Consider the following 21,783-nt stretch of genomic DNA (forward strand, 5'->3'; position numbering starts at 1 on the left):
CAGTGCAATACAGCTTGATTCTGCTGAATAAATACTTTAGTTACATTAGGTGCATAGCCAAAACTGATGATTTCATAAAACAGGATGTGAAAGTATGCAAAATGAGTAAACTTCTGGCTTTTGGGTTAACACAAGAAAATGTTTCAAACTCCCAAATATGCCAAACCGAGTTTCTCTACTAATTTATCAATGCAATTGACTTTTAAGTTTTTATTCAGCTGAACTGTGAGCAACATTACACATACTTTTCATTCTGCATATTTACTCACTTCTTCAGACAGGCCAATTGATGTCTACCACTGGTTCTAGTAGATCATTTTGCTTATTTGAAATTGCATAATATGTATGTCTGTGAAATTAACACTGGTAATACCAGTCTATATCTAGAAACAAATTTTACCATTGGAGAAGAAGGAGGGGAGATGGATAGGTGGTGTGTAAGTGTAATGAGACATTTGGAGGGTCATTAATATTTTATTTTTTCTCATTATTTTCTAACCAAGATTATTTTCCATCTTAATAATAGGTAGAATTAGTTAATGTAGAGCAAATATAATGAATAAAATTACAGAATTGAAAAATAGTTCAGTCTCTTTTACATTTGTGTGAAACTGCATGTATTGAGCAATTTGGAATTATTACATCGATATTTTGAATATCTCCGTATTTATACTGGTACACTGTTATTTCTGTCTTCTGAGACAGCATAATCAATTAATAATGTTTTTAAACACATCAATGTAGTGCAGATTATTTTGAGTTAGCAAAAGTGCTGACTTTGAACAGAGTTGTTTCCCCACATATGTTTGTTGCATTGGTATCATGTTGAGGTTGATACCCCTTTGTGGTTTGGCAATTGAACTGCAGCCTCAAGAGTACAACTTCCATTTTTTTCTAAAATGGACTCCATTGTCATAATGATACATTCAGGGTGTATACGACCCGGGACAACTGGGAGATCCGGGAATTTTTTCATCTGGGAGAAAACCTGGAAAAACCCGGGAATTTTTCATTGTCCGAGTTCTCTGTTAAATTTTTATAATTTTGAATGGTAGGAACAGATATTCTAACAAAGGATATTATTGTATCCCACTACTGCAAAATAATACTTCAACAATAAAACATTAATGAGAGAAAAAATGAAAATAACTTAAATTGCAAAGGAAATGTGCCTTATAAAACAAAGACACACAGTGCTCATGCAAGCATCTGCCAACAGCAAAATATGTCAAAGGCTTTACGAAGACTATGCACTGCTTCATAAAAAAATTGCCTCCAATCAGCGTGAAGTCACAACTGTTTACATTAGATTTGTTTTAGCATTTACGAGTGGGCTCATGTGCATGTGCAGTTGAGTCGCATTTGAGTAGTAGACTCTCCCGCTTCTGGCAACAGGAATGTGGCTGTTGGCTGTGCAGGCAGCTAGATGCTACCGGGAGAAGGGGGTGCCAAATTCATATTCTTGAGGAAACAAAACTTGTTTCTCAAAGCGACTACCATCCAGCGCATGTTAATCTATCGATAGTTCATATGATTTTCAAACTCATTCCTGTAGGTTTTTGAACATTTTTGAATGCATTTTAAGTTGATTTCTGAATGAATCATAAATTGATTTTTGGATACATGCATAGTGTATGTGATGTCTCTGCCAGGTCAATCCTTGTCACATCTAGAAATAAATTTTCTGCAGAAAAAAGGGGACAGGGCTATACGAGCTGTGTGGAGTGAAGCCAAACGGATGAATGGCAATCACTGTCTGATTATGTGGTTGATTGGGTTTTCAGATGATCAGCATTGTGATAATTTTAGCGAAATGCATAGATTCAGACTACCAGAGTGGAAATAAACGACTAACAGGAATAACAGGTGAGAAATATTACGTATTATCTTCTCGGTGTATTCAAGAAAATGAAATTTTGACAGAAAAATATAGGCCAGATCGCTACACTAGCAAGGACCAGTCGTACAGTCCTCGGCTAGCAGCCGCATAAGTTCTATTCTGGAAGTAACATGGAAAACGTGTTGTACGAACACATAACAACGCCTAACCAGAGAATTTCGAAGGATAGCTAAACCTGTGATTCTGGAAGGGTTAGTGAAGTTAATTGGCAAACAAATTTTGACAATGGCAGGAATAGCTACAGAATTGGTGATGACAAGATTGTTTGTTAGAATGAGGAATGAGAAGAAATGGGGACATCACACAAATTATGGAAGAGTAAGATGATTTATATAAAAATTTCGTTATACTACTTTTTGATCTCGTGCTTGAGGAACTGGTGTGTATGAATGAAATGTGAAACTATTTCTTAACATAAAGCATTTTGCTTGTAGTAGGCCTACCAGGCATTTGATGTTGGTACTTCATGAATTATATTCTGTCGTGTTATAATAATGACCATTTGTGCCAAAACAGCCTTGTTTATTTGGCGTGTGTTACAAAATTGTTGCAATATTAGAAAGGCTTAATTTGTTTTATCTAGCAGGCAGTGACAAAATAGACATAATCAGATCAGTCTTCTGTATTATTTGTATTAACAGTTTTTTCAGTATTAGATAACGATATTTCGATTTTTCATGTAGCAAAACGTTTGGCAAACTTTGACGTTGTAATAGATTCTTTATGTCGCACAAAACAGCAAGTTGTTATGTAATATGCAATAAAGAGTGCAAATTTTCTGAAGAGTTCTTGTTCTCCTGATTACAAATAAGCCCATCCGCTATTAATTGCAAGGTTTTTTTATTTTATTTTATTTTATTTTATTTATTTTTTTTTTAAAAAAAGAGGGGCAGGCTGTCAAACTGGCAGAATGGGAGCAGGAGAGGCACAACAGGACATTTAAATTTCCACTGTCCTGGATATTGTTTGATGGCATCCATTACAAAATACACATATTTCAATTCCACAGAACGAAATACAGTGACGTGCGATAGAAGAATGCTGTATGATGAGGGGTGGCACTGCACTTTGGCACACTTAAGACGAAATAACATGTCTTACATTTCCTCAGGAACATATATTTTATGTTCCCAACTTTTCAGAAAGATGGGTGCTACAAGATGTGAACATATTTTTGAAAATTCGATTTTTTTTATTTAGTATTGACCCAGTTAGCAAATATCGTAGATTGGTGCGCAGAGCAGTCTGAGTTATAGTGGATAGCCACCATGTGATCCGTGTTTAAATTTAGTGATTTTGCTGTTTCCCCTTTGTTTACTCTCATGTCAAACGAAAACAAAATAGATATCTGTGCTCGGGAGCTATCAAGTGAATTAAAATGCATTCACATAATTACGGAAGGCTAAAATATGTTATTAGTTTCAGATTTTTAATTTTATTTCCACCTTTCTGACAGTCAAGCATTAATCCCCTTGCACAGCAATGAAGTTATTTTTGTCTGTTTTTTAAAGAAATTTCACTTTTATTAACCTTTTCTTGCAGAGGCAGACAATGTATTTGAAACAAAATGTTTACTTCCACAGTACAGGCTAGTATCAACTCTTCACTGCATTTCAAGCATACATTTTCATCTTCTAGCATATATGGCATTATGCCATAATAAAGAACCAATACAGTACTGATGCTCCAAGAAAATCTACATCCCAAAAACCACACTGAAAAGCTTAATATCAGGTAGAGGTCTACTTCATTGGGAATCTGGACATATGAATGTGCACTTTAAGTATGCACTTTAAATGTGCACATTTTAGTATGGTTCATGAAATTCTGATGCTCTTGGAGTATCCTCTGATGTCTTGTTTCTTTTATGACACAATGTATGATCTTTCAATGTTTTACACATACCTACATAGGGGCTTCCTTTGCCATGTTAGCTGCCCAAGCATGATGTCGCCTGTTATCTGCACTTTCTGCAACTGCTGAAACAAATCTATATCTAACAGGTCATCGGAAAATATTGCAAATGGTAGTTTGAAAAGAATTACTTTCAAAGTAAGTATCGTTTTACATAAGTTGAACTATGTGTGAGAATGTACCATGAATTTCTTAAATCACAGAGCGTTTGACACTCATTTAAAAATCAACTCTTTGATGATGAGCCATTTAGAAGAGTTTCAAACCCTGAAGATCAGACATTTACGTCATTAAAAATTTTACTGGCACATTTGTGTGATGTATCTTAAAGTGCAACATGCACAAAAAAGATCAACATTATATGCAAAAGCTTAGCTTCTCTTGCAGCTTATCAACCCTAGAGACCAATATAATATGTGAAAGCTTTCCGTTTCTTGTAGCAACATATGTATATTAATTTAAGCTATTAACTCTCACTGTTTGTGTGTTCGTGCTACTTAATACTGATGTTGCTCTTGGCTGACTACATCACGTATCCTGTGCTCTGAGCATCCAATCCCATCGGCTGGCGAGATCACATGACATAAGTTATGACTGGCTTACAAAAGCAACCCATAATTTCAATGATTTGGAAAGTAACATGCAGTGTTTGGTGGAATTCCAATGTATACTTTCGTAATACAAAAATATGCAGTGTACATGTAGCTGCACATAAAAGATAATTCCAAAACGTGTCTTTTTTTCCCAAATTTGATTTTCTAAAGTGCCGGGAAATTTTATGCCCATGTATAACTCCATAACCATTCTAAGGACCGATAAGTTTTGCAGTTCTGAGGGAAAATGTACTGTCACTTAACGTGGAAAAAATGTGTTTCCACCTGGGAGAAAGTGTACTTTTAACTGGGAAATCTGGGAAAAATCAAGAATTTTTTTTTCCTTGTTCATGTTTACACCCTGTACATTTCTACAGTCCATATAATTTATTAGTTCACTTGTGAACATGAGGCCTAAACAGCTCCAGCCTGAATAGGAAGGAAATCTACTATGATGATTTTTTTCTGCTTTGGAAAACTGAGAAGACATTTTGTAAATGTATTAAATGTATTTACAGCTATGGTGACAATGGAGGTTTAACTTAGAGAAAAGGGCTATCTTGTTACCGTTTTGTGGAGTAATGCATCTACAGCCATATGCTGCAGACCATTATGAAGTGCTTGACAGAGGTTACATCACATTGTAAAAGTTATTATTAGGACTTTTTCCCCATTACATTCACAGGATGAATGGTTGCTGAAATGCCTCTGAACATACTGTAATTAGCCTAATCTTGTCTTCATGATCTGTATGCAACGAGAACATAGGGTAATATATTACTAGATTCATCATTTACAGTTGGTTCTAGAAACTTTCCAAGTAGGTTTTTGTGGGGTGGTTTATGTCTGTCTTCAAGAGTTTACCAGTTCAAATTTTTCACCATCTTAGAGACACACTCCCAAAGGTCGCAAATATCTGTGACTATTAGTCCTGCCCTTCGTTGTATCTGTTCACTAACCCTGTCTCAGCTATTTGATATGGGTCCCACACACTTGAGCAATATTCTAGGATGGGTCACACAAGTGATTTGTAAGCAATCTCATTTTCAGACGGCATTTTTCTAGTCTTCTACCTATGAACTTCAGGCTGCTACCTGCTTTACCTACAACTGAGGCAGTGTGATCATTCCCTTTCACATTCATACAAATTGTTGTACCCAGGTATTAGTCAACTATTAGATTTCAGTTGTAACTCACTGATATTATAATACAAGGGTACAATGATTTCTCATTTTTTGTGAAGTGCACAATTTCCATTGCTGAACATTTCAAACAATTTGCTAGTCTTTGTACCACTTTAAAATCTTATCAAGATCTGACTGAATATTTATGTAGCTTCTTTTGGACAGTACTTCATTATAGGTAACTGCATCATCTACAAAAAGTCTCAGGTTACTATAAATAGTGTCCATGAGGACATGACAGCAATTGTCCCAACACACTACCCTGGGTACATCTGAAATTATTTCTAAATTTGTTGCTGACTCTCCATCCCAGAAAAATTGCTGCATCCTCCCAACCATAAAATTCTCAGTCCAGCCACAAAGTTTGTTTGATAACCCTTACAATCGTGCTTCTGATAATAAGTGTAGATGTGGTACTGAGTCAAATGCCTTTCAGAAACTGAGTAATACTGCATCTACCTGACTTCCTGTGGGGGACAAACAAGGGTATCTATCCTGGACAGCAATTTCAGGGGGCACCAAATTCAAGTTTAGGAAAAAAACCTTGTTTTGCAAAGTGCCTAGCATCCAGCACAAGTTGTTCTATCAATTACTCAATTGATTTTGAAACACATCCCACTTGGTTTCTGAACACATCCTAAGTTGATTTCTGGACACGTGCAGTGTGGACATGATTCTCTGCCAGGGAAATCCATGTTGCATCTAGAAAAGAATCTTTCCTGCAGAGAAATGGGGACATGCCTACAGTGACATCTGCAAGCTACGAGCAGAGCTTCAACAAATTGACATAAGTAAAATCTACCTGCATTCACCAGTGAGTCAGGAATAGCCACTGAAATAAAGCTTTCTATGAGACAAACTATGATGAGCTAATATATTCTTTCAAAGAAGGAAAGCACGACATGTAAAGCTGTAGAGAGACAAAAAGATGCTGGGACCTAAGTACTGAAGAAACCTGTACTATCTTGCTTGTCTGTTGTCTTTACTGGTTGTTTCTCGTGTTTAATTTTATGTCATACGAAACAGAAAGTTACTAGTTAATATGTAATAAAAAGTGAAAATTTATTGTTGTAGTCACAAAAATTCTCAACCAGCAGCAGTTGTGAGTTGTTTTAAAAAATATAACTCAAACACTGAAGGAGAGGGTGCTCTACTATAAAGTTTCTGCCCCAGTTCAGAAAAATCATAACTTCATGGCTGAACATCACTACAGATTGTCAGCTCATTGTTTGTCCCAGCGTGTACAGGTGCCATTATTCACCATATGTTTGAACTGCTGATGGTTAATAGACCCTACTAGTTTGCATTTGGCAGCCCTTGACATGGATCTCAGCACATTTCGCAACAGGTGGAGTGAATCTCACAGGCTCAGTTTCAGTGCAAGTCAGCATCTTGAACTTGTTAAATAGGGGGATGGGTATAACACCCTGAGTTCTCCCTGCTTCCTGTCTCCCTTGTACAGGATGCATAGGCCTACCATTGAGACACCACTCTGTCAAGTGAATGAGTATTGACTGATTCTGTTTCCAGCACACCCATTCACAGCCCCTTCCAGTTGCTTCAGAGTATCAAAGTGATTTCCAGCTGCTTATTTGCAGCAACTAGCTCTTACTGTGCCTGAGAAAAGCATATGCCATGGGGGCTGCATTGTGCCTGGTGCAATATTTTGCAGAATAGTAAGCAAATAATTTTAAATTAGGGTTGCAGGTTCTATTTTAATTTATGGGTCTGGTAGCCTTTCAGAACTGAAGCAATTTATAGCCAAAACAAGATGTCCATTGTGACAACTATATATTGGTAAAAATTTACTGTTTATAGGTAACACCCAATAACTGCATGGCAAGCAGAAACATTAATTAAAAACATACATTTAGTCTTTTGGCAGACAAATAACTATTGTTTTATAATAAATGTCAATACGATCTTGTCGACATTAAGCTATAATTAGAATTCTACAGCCGATAAAACAAAAGTTTTTTTTCTCCAAATGTAACTAAGCTTAAATGGAAATAGTTTATAGCAGTTTAATGATAATTATTATTAATTTCTAATAGCTGTTTTATTGTGTTAATACACTCTTAACTTGTTTCAAATTCCTTAAAATACTTCTCTGTTGTGAGATACACAAAATGAATGGTTTATTTGATTGAATTAGTCACTGAATTAGTATCATAAAGTAAGTTTTGTTAATAAATATTGTGATCTTGATGCCAAGTACATCACAGTAGCATCCAATTAGTGATAATTTGACATTTTAATTTTTCATTTTTCATGTGTTGAATAGTTATGAGATTATCAAAAGAACGGATGTTTTGTATCGACACTGTGGCTTGCTCTGAAGGATGTTAAATTGTCAATGGAACTGGTTGATAAGCTTTACTGGCTGACTGAATTACCATTTTACTTAGATGTTTAATGGCAGGTTGCTGAAATCTCTTCTTGGAAAAGTTCTTGAAAAGATAGTTTTGAAATTGTTTGTGAGTAAATATTTTCTTGCAAAATGTTTCTGTGGCATGAGACACTTAAAACTATTTTCTTACATTCTAGGCTATGGCTGTCTTATGATACTCACATCAGTTCCTGTTTACCTGATATTTGTCTATTGGAAGAATAAACCAAAGCCAGTACAAAAATTTTTAGGTAAGTTCAAAGTGTTTAATCATGCTTGTTAGCCTACTTACATTTTTATCATCATTTCCTTTTCCTCGAAAACTTTCACAATGGCTGTTACACTCTTCATATAGGTGGTGTATTCTTCTAAGGAAGACCTTGAATGAGATAAGCACATAGACAGGTTAAGACTTATTGGGATGAGTTGCAGGTTGCTCAGCTTGTATCATATACAGTATCGTATATTTGTTTGACAAATTAAGGCACATAGAGAAACCCATTTGGGGAGGAGGGAAAAAAAAACTCATAATAAAGCACTCATTAGGTTCACGAGACAGCTGTTAAAACAGGCAGGTTAGAATTAAGAGTAGAAGACAATAATGAAAATTAAGCCAAAAAGTAAATGATTGACTTTATAATTCTGACACTGAAAAAGTAGTCCTGGAGAAATTCGTATGGATGAAGGGCAGCAAATGATGATGGGTGGGCAAAATACACACAGTTAAGAAAGATATTTAGGGAGAACCTGATTCTGCTGTACACTACCAGTAGACCCACCAGGAGTGTACAGTGTGTTGCTGCTATATGGAAAATAAAATGGAAAGAAGACATGCTAGTTGCAGGCTTACACAAACATTAACTTAATGAATCAACAGAGGAAATAATAAGAGCATAATTCATAGGGGAACTGTATTAATGACTTCAGACTTTTGAGAAGGTGCACTGAAAAAGTCATTGGAGCAGTAATCCATTTGCTGTCTGTTGCTGGATAAAGATCTCATAGACTTCTCAGTTCATTACATTGTTGAACAATGGAAAATCCAGGGTAGAATGATGACACCCTGTGGTCGTTCCATCTGTAGTGATGAGCAGTCCCTTTCCAAATAAACAAAAGGTTCACTAGAGCCTTCAAAAACAAAAACTACCCTCCCAACCTTGTACAGAAAAAGGTCTCCCATGCCTTGTCTCTCTGTCATCTCCTCTCACATTCCCATTGTCTGGCCACAAGGGAGCAGTCCCCTCATGACCATTATGACCCAGGATTGGGCCACCTGAACCATATTCTCTGCCGGGGTTTTGACTACCTCTCATCGTGCTCTTAAATCAGGAATATACTACCCAATATCTTTCCCACCACTCCTCCAGTCCAGTGATATTCTACACCCCACCGAACCTACACAAATCCTTGTCCATCCTTCTCCCACCCCTGCTCCCAACCCCTTGCTTCATGGCTCATATACTTGCAATAGGACTAGATACAAGCAAGACTTGTCCCATACATCTTTGTCATCAGTAATTATACAGGGCAGAAATGGTTGGTGTTGTTCACAAGCCAATTGATGATGAGCAAGCAGGAATACACATGTGGCCACCTGCTGATTTTTGTGTTTTTAGCTTAGAGTATGTGGTACCCACACTCCCAACTTTTAAACCATCCCCATTCCATGCAAATTTTGCATGATGGTGAAATGATCACAGTTCATCTCATTTGCCAGTTCTTAGGCACAATGACATGGATTATTGTGGATTAATGCATTTAAGTGATCTTCATCTAACCCTGAAGGTCTCCCTGAATGTGGAGAGTCTTTAATGTCAAAACAATCCTCCTTCAAATGAGAGAACCATTTTCTTCCCATGCTTTGTGCAATGGCATTATCCCCATACACAGTGCAAATGTTTCTTGCTGGCTCTGCTGCTGTCACCCCTCTACTGACCTCAGACAGAAGAATATGTTTGAAATATTCAGATTTCTTCACTTGGCACTCCATTTTTTTAGCTTCCACAGCTCTACTCACTATCTGCCAAATAATAGCAACAGTGAAGCACAAATAAAAAACGACACTCAATAAACAAGCCCATAGCATCTGGAATACCCACATGCAAAACAGAAGCACTATGATATTATACACAAACTTAATATACACAACAAAAAAAGTGTTGCATCACCCCAGTTCCCAGAACTCCTGAAGATAGACATTGACTGTGGCTATTCTATCACAGACACAGTCCCTTTTACTGTTCAGAAATGTCACTAAACCCGCCCCAAGATGTAAACAACACCTATTAGATGTAGGGGGTCCGACAGCCGATCAGTCCAGTCATTCCACCAGGAAGAGGAGGTACACGGCTCATGTTGTCTGTAGTTCAACCATACCTAGATGATCAATACCGCAGTTTGATTGCATCCACATTGTTACTTTGTGCCAGGAAAGGCTTTCAACGAGGGAAATGTCCAAGTGTCTTGGAGTGAACCAAAGGGATGTTGTTCGGACATGGAGGAGATACAGACAGACAGGAACTGTTGCTAACATGCCTCGCTCAGGCTGCCCAAGGGCTACAATTGCAGTGGATGACCACTATCTATGGAATATGGTTCAGAGGAACCCTGACAGCAACGCCACCATGTTAAATAATGCTTTTGATGCAGCCGTGGGACATCTTATTATGACTCAAATTGTGTGCAGTAAGCTGCATTATGTGCAACTTCGCTCCCAATGTCCATCTTTGCAATCACGACATTATGCGGCATGATCCAGATGGGCTCAGCAGCATGCCGAATGGACCACTCAGGATTGGCATATGTTCTCTTCACCAATGAGTGTTGCATATGCTTAACCAGACAATCGTTGGAGACGTGTTTGGAGGCAACTTGGTCAGGAGCATATTGGCGAGGCATTTGTCTACATGGATGACAGTTTGCGCCCCCATCGTGCACATCTTGTGAATGACTTCCTTCAGGGTATGACATCACTTGACTAGAGTGACCAGTACATACTCCAGACATGAACACTATTGAACTTGCCTCGTATAGATTGAAAAGAGCTGTTCATGAATGATGTGACCCATGAACCACTCGGAGATCTACGCCGAATTGCCGTTGAGGAGTGGGACAATCTGGACCAACAGTGCCCTGATGAACTTGTAGATAGTATGCCACAATGAATACAGGTATGCATCGATGCAAGAGAATGTGCTGCTGGGTATTAGAGGTATAATTGTGTACACCAATCTGGACCACCACCTCCAAAGGTCTCGCTGTATGGTGGTACAACATGCAATGTGTGGTTTTCATGAGCAATAAAAAGGGTGGAAATAATGTTTATGTTGGTCTCTCTTCCAATTTTCTGTACAGGTTCTGGAACCAAGGTGATGCAAAACTTTTTTTTTTTTTTATGTGTGTGTATATCCAGCAAGTATTTATCTGTTATCTATTGGAAGTACATGAAGAGTGAATAGCTTGATCCAAAAAATACCTCATTGATCTCTTATCATAATTAAAGCAATCAAATTTTTGTGCCTATGGCATATGAATAATTTCTAATGGGTCAATGGTTTTTTGGCATAGATGTTATGATTCATGCAATGAATAATTTCATAGTGAACTAAGATGTTGGTTTAAATCACCATAATATTTTGCACTTCAAACAAATTACATCTCATAATTGTAGATAGTAGCCACTCGCCCAACCACATTCTCTTATTATAACCTTTATCTCAATTAATAAGCATGTGGAACAGTCTAATAATTCATTGGGAAGCACTGAACTTGAGATTGCTTTAATGCTCCCAGATGCTGTACTTTCAGAATATATTTGACATTCGCTGTAAAACTTAGAGAGATATTAACATATACAAAGAAGAGCAGCATGAATGGTCACTAGTGCTTTTTTCTCATGGGAGTGGCATGGAAATATGAAAAACTAGAAGTTGCTGAATGTAGTAGTTGCCTTCTAGAGCAACATGCCAGTATCATAAGACAGACTGATGGGAGGGAATATTATGGAATTTTTTTTATGTTCATATGAAGTACCAACATCTATGTCTTAATATTATGATTTTTGTTCTTAAAAGTATTTAATTTCATGGTATATTGGCTCTTCCTTTATTTTTAAGTTGTGCCATCGTAATTTTTTAAGTTCTCAATTTTTCTAAGAAAGTTAGATGTTTCTGGTTATTTCTTTTTCCAGGTGCTGCAACACATTGCCTCCAAAAACTCATGGTTGTTGTTCGGCCACAGTCAAAGGTTTTTTTAAAATTTATTTCCACATTTTTGATAACACTTAATGTATCTCTGCTTAATACAACAGAATGGCTCAAAATTTCTTTTACACCTTTAATTACTACTTATTTCTCAATATGCTCTTGAGCTTGTCATAAACCATTAAACTGTAACATCAGGCTTAGATCGTGCACCATGAACATATTGTAGAATAAATAAAGTAACAAAGTTAGCTAGCTGAACAACAGAATGAACTGTTGTGAGCCTGCTTTTGAGTTACAAATTAAGGTGATTTCAGCAGACCAGTACTGAGTCATTCTGTTATCCACTAACATTAATTTTCTTTCTTTGTAAGGAAAGTACAAAGTGAAAAATGTGACTACTGCATGGGAGCACCATCTGTTCTTCACTTTTCTCTGTCAACCTTTGTATAGGTAATGAAAATTTCTACACTTGGGAGCACTTGGTGATGTGCTGGCACCTATTATTTCTAACACTAGCAAAGCACTAAACTTTGTTACAGGAGAATCTGTAGATGTGTTCATATTCACTTACTCTTTCTGGCATTTTTACTGACCTAATTCTTATTAGAGTGATATTACTACATCCTGACTGCTGACTTAATGCTGGCTGCTTGTGTTTTAGAATAGAAGTACAGTAGACAGCTTGAAGTACAGCACACTAATGTATTGCTTTTGGCTCAGCAAGTTAATAAACACTACTTGTGGTTCTGATGCCATTTCCTCCATGTGGTAACACCAGTGCTGCTTTAATGAACAAATAAATGAATAAAATAATTTTAGTAATGATTTTCATAAATATGTGAAGAGTCTAAAAGATGTGCTATTCACACACATTTTCTTCGCTTCTGAGATCCCTAGTCCCGAACTAATACATATAGAATACTTGGGAAAATAGTGTGTTTGTTCCAGCTCTTGCTAACCTTTTACTTCTGTGATTATTTAGCAACTATAGTGGTATCTTTTAATGCTCATGTAAATCCAACAGAATATTTTATGTGAAAATAAAACATTGGAAAACCCAGGATGGAATAATGACAGTATTATGAAAATGATAGATTGCCGCTCGTCGTATAGTGGAGATGTTGTGTCACAGACAGGCACAAGAAAAGACTGCTAAACAAGTAAGTTTTCACCCCCCCCCCCCCCCTCCCTGACACACACACACACACACACACACACACACACACACACACACATTCATGTGTTTATGTGCAATGTGCATGTATGTATGTATGTATTGTTTATATTCAGAAGGCCAAAAGACTGAAAGCTTACTTCTTTAGCAGTCTCTTTGTTGTGCCAGACTCGGACTGAACATCTCCATTATGTGGTGAGTAGCAATATATTGTTTTCATAATATTGTGTGAAAGTACACAGGCCATTTCTTTGTACACTCCTGGAAATGGAAAAAAGAACACATTGACACCGGTGTGTCAGACCCACCATACTTGCTCCGGACACTGCGAGAGGGCTGTACAAGCAATGATCACACGCACGGCACAGCGGACACACCAGGAACCGCGGTGTTGGCCGTCGAATGGCGCTAGGTACGCAGCATTTGTGCACCGCCACCGTCAATCTCAGCCAGTTTGACGTGGCATACGGAGCTCCATCGCAGTCTTTAACACTGGTAGCATGCCGCGACAGCGTGGACGTGAACCGTATGTGCAGTTGACGGACTTTGAGCGAGAGCGTATAGTGGGCATGCGGGAGGCCGGGTAGACGTACCGCCGAATTGACCAACACGTGGGGCGTGAGGTCTCCACAGTACATCGATGTTGTCGCCAGTGGTCGGCGGAAGGTGCACGTGCCCGTCGACCTGGGACCGGACCGCAGCGACGCACGGATGCATGCCAATACCGTAGGATCCTACGCAGTGCCGTAGGGGACCGCACCGCCACTTCCCAGCAAATTAGGGACACTGTTGCTCCTGGGGTATCGGCGAGGACCATTCGCAACCGTCTCCACGAAGCTGCGCTACGGTCCCGCACACCGTTAGGCCGTCTTCCGCTCACGCCCCAACATTGTGCAGCTCGCCTCCAGTGGTGTCGCGACAGGTGTGAATGGAGGGACGAATGGAGACGTGTCGTCTTCAGCGATGAGTCGCTTCTGCCTTGGTGCCAATGATGGTTGTATGCGTGTTTGGCGCAGTGCAGGTGAGCGCCACAATCAGGACTGCATATGACAGAGGCACACAGGGCCAACACCCGGCATCATGGTGTGGGGAGCGATCTCCTACACTGGCCATACACCTCTGGTGATCGTCGAGGGGACACTGAATAGTGCACGGTACATCCAAACCGTCATCGAACCCATCGTTCTACCATTCCTAGACCGGCAAGGGAACTTGCTGTTCCAACAGGACAATGCACGTCTGCATGTATCCCGTGCCACCCAACGTGCTCTAGAAAGTGTAAGTCAACTACCCTGGCCAGCAAGATCTCCGGATCTGTCCCCCATTGAGCATGTTTGGGACTGGATGAAGCGTCGTCTCACGCGGTCTGCACGTCCAGCACGAACGCTGGTCCAACTGAGGCGCCAGGTGGAAATGGCATGGCAAGCCGCTCCACAGGACTACATCCAGCATCTCTACGATCGTCTCCATGGGAGAATAGCAGCCTGCATTGCTGCGAAAGGTGGATATACACTGTACTAGTGCCGACATTGTGCATGCTCTGTTGCCTGTGTCTATGTGCCTGTAGTTCTGTCAGTGTGCTCATGTGATGTATCTGACCCCAGGAATGTGTCAATAAAGTTTCCCCTTCCTGGGACAATGAATTCATGGTGTTCTTATTTCAATTTCCAGGAGTGTATATAAAGGGTTCCAGGCACAGTTCTTCCTTAGAGAGAAAAATGCAACTTTTATTACAGGAGGCTTCATTGATTTTATAGGTCTGTATATATTTTACAATGATGGTGGTGCTTAACTCTTTGCTTCCCATTACTCTCACTGTGGAGAGTGATGCTTGTTTCTTATACTCTCCACTGAAAATGGCAAAGATGATGTGTGTGGATGGTATGACACATTGCTTAGATCTGGATGATTTCTGTTATCACCAATATTGATGAGCTCTCTTGGTTTCAGTCATATAGCAATTACAGTGATAAATTTTGATACTTTTTAACCATGCCACTGGATGCTGCTTTAAATAATTATAATCTTAATAACTAAGTGCCATATTTCTCTCTCTCTCTCTCTCTCTCTCTCTCTCTCTCTCTCTGTCTGTCTGTCTTACACTAGAAGAGTGCCTGTTGACATATTTTATTTACTACTTAAAATTTTTTAAAGCTGTTTATGTTATCTTGATTTACAGGAGTGTAAAATCAGTGTTTTATTATAACATGTTTGTAATGGTTGTGAATAGACATGAAATTTTTTATCAGAAAATGTGAAATTGTGATCCATTTATTAGCCATATTGTTTCAACTTTTAACTTCTATATAGAATGAAGAAATAGGTGGAAAGGAGAGATAAAAGAACCATTGATGCTTGTAGTCCTCAAAGCTGCTGTGGTTCTACATGCACAAGGAACTTCTGATTACATGTAGTTGCTAAATTTCAATTTACTACATTCAGAGCCTGTCAAATACTGTAAAATATTTTCACCAAATTATAAGGCAAGGAATACTTAAGTCCTCATTGTACTGATGGCACTATTAATTTTTTATCTTAGTTGATCTATACTGTTTTTTAACTTTGACTAGTCCAGTCACTAGAACAGCGGATGGGATCAAAAGACCCTGTCATACATTTTTCTTTTGTCATATCCAATTTTTTTGGTACTTGATTCAGGAAATCACATGACTTGCCCTAATTTTTTCTGCTCTTTATGGTGATGTATTAAGATTTACAAAATGTTTATTTTCTTGGGCATTTTTAGAATGGCAGAAGAGCTCAATCTGACACCACTGTAATTTCTCTTCTGGATATATGTAAATAATCCAACAGTGAAGTTAAAACAATTAGTAATCATACAGATTTGTTGCTGCTTATTGTTGCATCTTGGCAGAGGCACAGTTCCATCTGCCACAGATTATATTGTGTCATTCAGTCATCCAGGTAATGCTCTTTGTCGATGAAAGCTGTGTTTGAACATGTTGCTCAAGAGTGGACTTTGTGATGAAGAAATGTTACACCTCTTAGAGAATTCCAGTGCTGAATAGGAAATTGACTTCACAGATCAAGATGAGGATTTTGTACCAGAGGCAAGTGAAGATAAAGACATTGTGAATTAGGATGGAGTAGTAGAGCAGGATTCAAATACTGATCTACACCAGTTCTCACCTCACCTTCCGCAGCAGGTCCACTTGCATGCCTCTACAAAGATGGTCACTAGGAATGGAACTAAGTGGGAGAGGTGGTCTCACTACTTACACTTGCCAATGAGTAGACAACTCTATCATCAATGCATTCCACCCTGTTTTTGATGAAGCAGTCCTATGCTTCATGAAGACACACACAGAATCAAATGCTCGTAATGTAGTAATAAACAATGACTGGACCATCTTACGTGACAAACTGAAAAATTTTATAACTGTCACATACACTCATGTTGTTGTTGTTTGAACAAAAGATAGGTCTGCAGGTGATCTTCGGCCACATTATTAGGGGCCTGATTTCATTGAAGTTGAAGAGCAAGGAACAGATTTGTAGAGCTTCAGATTTCTCCATTTTGATTAAAAACCAATTCAAGCTTAATGGCTGCCAGCCAACAAATTTGTTCTTTTGTCTGAAATTTGAGGAAAGTTAATGGAAAGCAGTGTTCATTCTTACAATCTTGAAGAAAATTTAACCACAGATGAGCATCTATCATCAAGTGAAACAAGATGCAAGGCCACTCAATTAGATGCCCAACAAATATGGTCTCAAATTCTGGTAGCTACCCATGTAGAGAACAAAGTGTATGTGTAATGCTTTCCCTTAGCGCAGAGAAGAAGATATGCATAGAGAGAAGCATCCATTCTGAGAATACACTGTTCTATGTCTCATGGAACTATTTCTAAATCAAGGAAGAAATGTGATACCAGAAAACTACTTCTCGTCTCTTCAACTTGCTAAGCAGCTCTAAGAAAAGAAAACATTAATTGGTACAATGAACAAGATCTGTCATGAAATTCCTGATGTGATAAAAGAAATCCAAATGTTGAAATACACTCCATCACATCCTGCACCAAGAGTGTATAACACAGATTGCACCAAGACTGTGTACCAAGGAAAGATAAGTATAAATGTCATACTTCAGAGTACACCACATGCGAAAGTAGTAGAGAAAGAAAAAACTGGAAACGATAATATTCTACACTTTGTATGAGGTGGACGTGGTAGATCAAATGACCTATAAATATGCTACAAATGTTGCATGTAGGACATTGGCGATGCATGTTTTCTACTCCATGTTGGATACAAAGGCAGCAGATGCATGGATCACCTACAAAATAATAACGAACAAGAAAATTAAAAGGAAGTAGGTCATACTGCACCTGATGAACTCGAGGGAATGAAAGAGCAGGAAGGAGAACAGATATAAGAAGAGGATATGGGGCCAGAATCATGCAGAAAATTGAGGTGCCATATCAGCCTCTCCAAAGGCAACAGAGCCAGCAACAACTGTGTAAAGTGCCACAAAATCGTGTGCAGAAAATGTGTATGTAAAACTGAAATTACCTATGCTAAGTGTATCTAGCAGATTCCAATGACTTGGGTTAAAAGAACAACGAAGTTGGGTGTGGAATAAGTGGAAGTATGATATGGACCACGTACACTAAATGTGTCTAGAGGTTTCTATAAAAAGTTAATGTATGAAAGCCTAAAGTTTATGAAACTTGTTACCATGAGCAACAATACATAGGTAAGGCATTTTCATGCTGAAATAAGGAAGTACATAACCAGTGGAAAAGCAAAGATGTTCCTCTTTAAAAGACTCTGATAGAAAGGTGGGGAGCCAGTTGCCTCAATCTCGATCCTCATTCTACATAGCTCACAAAAATTTTTGGCATACGAACTTATTCACACACTTTTAACATGGATATTATACTTTTAAATCCTTTGTCCCAATTTATCTGTGTACTTAAGCCTTCATAGTCAGCAGTTTCTTCTCACAGCCACTATCTGCCCCCCCCCTCCCCTCCCCTCCTTCCTATGTCTTCTCTTTCTCCCATTGATGTATTCTTTCTTTCCAACTGCCACCATCTCCATCAAACCTTAGAAGCTCAAAAATTCTGAGGAGTCAACTTTTTTTGCCCTCTACAACTATGTGTTTAAAATTCAGTCCAAAATGCACCCTCCCTTATACCTACGAATTAAAGTTTGCCAGTCTGGGAGGATCTTACCCCCACCCCCTTCCCAAGCCTATACATCTCTTCCTCTTTTACTACCACTATCACAGACCATCATGCCTCCCCTCTTTCTCTCCCACTGGCACTGTCTCCTCTCTCCTCCGCCATCGTTGTCTCCTCTCTCCTCCGCCATCGCTGTCTCCTCTCTCCTCCGCCATCGCTGTCTCCTCTCTCCTCCGCCATCGCTGTCTCCTCTCTCCTCCGCCATCGCTGTCTCCTCTCTCCTCCGCCATCGCTGTCTCCTCTCTCCTCCGCCATCGCTGTCTCCTCTCTCCTCCGCCATCGCTGTCTCCTCTCTCCTCCGCCATCGCTGTCTCCTCTCTCCTCCGCCATCGCTGTCTCCTCTCTCCTCCGCCATCGCTGTCTCCTCTCTCCTCCGCCATCGCTGTCTCCTCTCTCCTCCGCCATCGCTGTCTCCTCTCTCCTCCGCCATCGCTGTCTCCTCTCTCCTCCGCCATCGCTGTCTCCTCTCTCCTCCGCCATCGCTGTCTCCTCTCTCCTCCGCCATCGCTGTCTCCTCTCTCCTCCGCCATCGCTGTCTCCTCTCTCCTCCGCCATCGCTGTCTCCTCTCTCCTCCGCCATCGCTGTCTCCTCTCTCCTCCGCCATCGCTGTCTCCTCTCTCCTCCGCCATCGCTGTCTCCTCTCTCCTCCGCCATCGCTGTCTCCTCTCTCCTCCGCCATCGCTGTCTCCTCTCTCCTCCGCCATCGCTGTCTCCTCTCTCCTCCGCCATCGCTGTCTCCTCTCTCCTCCGCCATCGCTGTCTCCTCTCTCCTCCGCCATCGCTGTCTCCTCTCTCCTCCGCCATCGCTGTCTCCTCTCTCCTCCGCCATCGCTGTCTCCTCTCTCCTCTGCCATCGCTGTCTCCTCTCTCCTCCGCCATCGCTGTCTCCTCTCTCCTCCGCCATCGCTGTCTCCTCTCTCCTCCGCCAACGCTGTCTCTCTGCTACATTGTTGGTAAGGAAGGCATAATGAGAACATAGGCAGCTGGTTCCCCTGTTTTCTGTCAGTGTCTTATAAGGGGGCAGATATTCACCTTTAGTGCTCCAATAAGAGCATTTTCCTACTGGTTCCTTCTTTTTGCCATTACAACATGGTGTGCTGCTTTGAAAAACAAATTCTTTAGGTCAGTAAAGTTTTAACAGTTTATTTACATACTTTGGCATAACTATGCACAATATAAGGATAACACAAAATTGTTTCCTTTCCATTGATTCTGGATACTTTGCTCATTGATACCAATTCATTGAAAACGCCTGGCTTATTACTTTTATCTTAAGAGTAAAACTGTTAGAAATATTTTACTGGTTTTTCCATCATTCCAGTTTTACATACCTTTCAACAGTCATTTTAAGTTATTTTCAGGCATGTTGAGAACGTTTTTACCCCTTCTTTGTCACTGCAATGCCACTTAAGGCAAATTTATATGGATGTCTAGTGTCCATTGTAGAGAGACAGGGTATCATAAAGTTTTATTGGTGGACAAAATGGTGATTTAAAAGCATAGTTCGGTGACCTCAGAACCACTGCCATGTGTTCACTATGCCAGTTATAACTACAATTACACCTCAGATTGGACATTACGTGTCTAAGTAATGGATAATGATATTTAAAAAAAACTGAAAATTCCCCAAGAATATTGTCTTAAGACTATATGATAAAAATTTCAAGGATTTTCTAGGAGTAGTAATTTTAAAAGTGTCGATCCCCACAGTTGGTCCTTTCCTGTGCCAAAAAAATCATTTTCTTTGGGGTTTTCTCAGAAACTGCCCATGAACAAATGGTACTTTTGTAAGCTGCCTAAAGTCCATTCTAGACCACACATAATGCAAAAGAAGCATCCGATTTGTTCTATTTGCCTGGGCTAGAGGAAGTGTGTAAAGTTAAAATTTTGACACTGTACATCAGCTAAAATAAAGTACTTGTTCAAGTCGAATATGAAAATATTTCATGGCATTTTATGATTTTCAGAAACACTGCCAATCTAGTGTTAAGAGGTAGGTACTTAAGGCTACGGCAGTGTCTCAATGTGTGTACAAAATAACTTGTCCACAACTCCAGTAAAAGGAGGATTTTGACTATATAACCTCCAGTTGGGAAACATACTGACAAGATCATTGTTTGAAAATTGTCATTGCTCATCATACAAAATCTGGACACCACATATTGTATGATGATATCATCATCCTGCACTGAAGGAGTACGTATTACAAATTACACATTGTAAATGATCTCTAACAAGCTTCCACAGTGACCTATATAATTATGTCAGTGGGGATATTCAGGCTGAAAGTGTCAGATGAAAATTCATTGGGAGGCAAAGTAGTCAGATCTATGAAAATTGATTTACAGGTTGACTGAGTGTAGCCAGCCTGGAAAAGAATGGAATGAGCAGGAATAATGTAATGGATGCAATGTTTTTGTGGGTGGAGTCTGAATGGCAGCAATAATTAAAGACATGGGAGAGCTATGGACATGACTGTTTGATCATAGGCCTCTTTTAAATGGAGAGAGCAAATTTCTTCAGAGAGAATTTTAAGAGAGGAGATACCCTCCTTTGTTTGAAACTATAGGTGTTTTGTTAATGCATCTGCATGTCCAATCCATTTTACACCATCTTAATACGAGGTGCATTCAAGTTCTAAGGCCTCCGATTTTTTTTCTAATTAACTACCCACCCGAAATCGACGAAACTGGCTTTACTTCTCAACATAATCGCCCTGCAGAAGTACACATTTTTCACAACGTTGACACCATGATTCCATGGCAGTGGCGAAGGCTTCTTTAGGAGTCTGTTTTGACCACTGGAAAATCGCTGAGGCAATAGCAGCACGGCTGGTGAATGTGCGGCCACGGAGAGTGTCTTTCATTGTTGGGAAAAGCCAAAAGTCACTAGGAGCCAGGCCAGGTATGTGGGGAGCATTAGGAATCGCTTCAAAGTTGTTATCACGAAGAAACTGTTGTGTAACGTTAGCTCGATGTGCGGGTGCGTTGTCTTGGTGAAACAGCACACACGCAGCCTTTCCCAGATGTTTTTGTTGCAGTGCAGGAAGGAATTTGTTCTTCAAAACATTTTCGTAGGAAGCACCTGTTACCGTAGTGCCCTTTGGAACGCAATGGGTAAGGATTACGCCCTCGCTGTCCCAGAACATGGACATCATCATTTTTTCAGCACTGGCAGTTACCCGAAATTTCTTTGGTGGAGGTGAATCTGTGTGCTTCC

General features: G+C 39.6%; 1 protein-coding gene across 1 annotated transcript in view; it reads left to right on the plus strand.

The window, feature by feature from the left end:
* Positions 1–21,783, plus strand: part of LOC126356065 (large neutral amino acids transporter small subunit 1) — a 341,790-nt gene that overhangs the window by 316,066 nt on the left and 3,941 nt on the right. The window contains exons 10-11 of the mRNA XM_050006764.1: positions 8,139–8,231; positions 12,170–12,225. Coding sequence (XP_049862721.1) covers positions 8,139–8,231; positions 12,170–12,225 — 149 coding nt within the window. The remainder of the gene's footprint in view (positions 1–8,138; positions 8,232–12,169; positions 12,226–21,783) is intronic.

The sequence above is a fragment of the Schistocerca gregaria genome, chromosome 3 (assembly GCF_023897955.1).
Source record: "Schistocerca gregaria isolate iqSchGreg1 chromosome 3, iqSchGreg1.2, whole genome shotgun sequence".
NCBI lineage: Eukaryota > Metazoa > Arthropoda > Insecta > Orthoptera > Acrididae > Schistocerca > Schistocerca gregaria.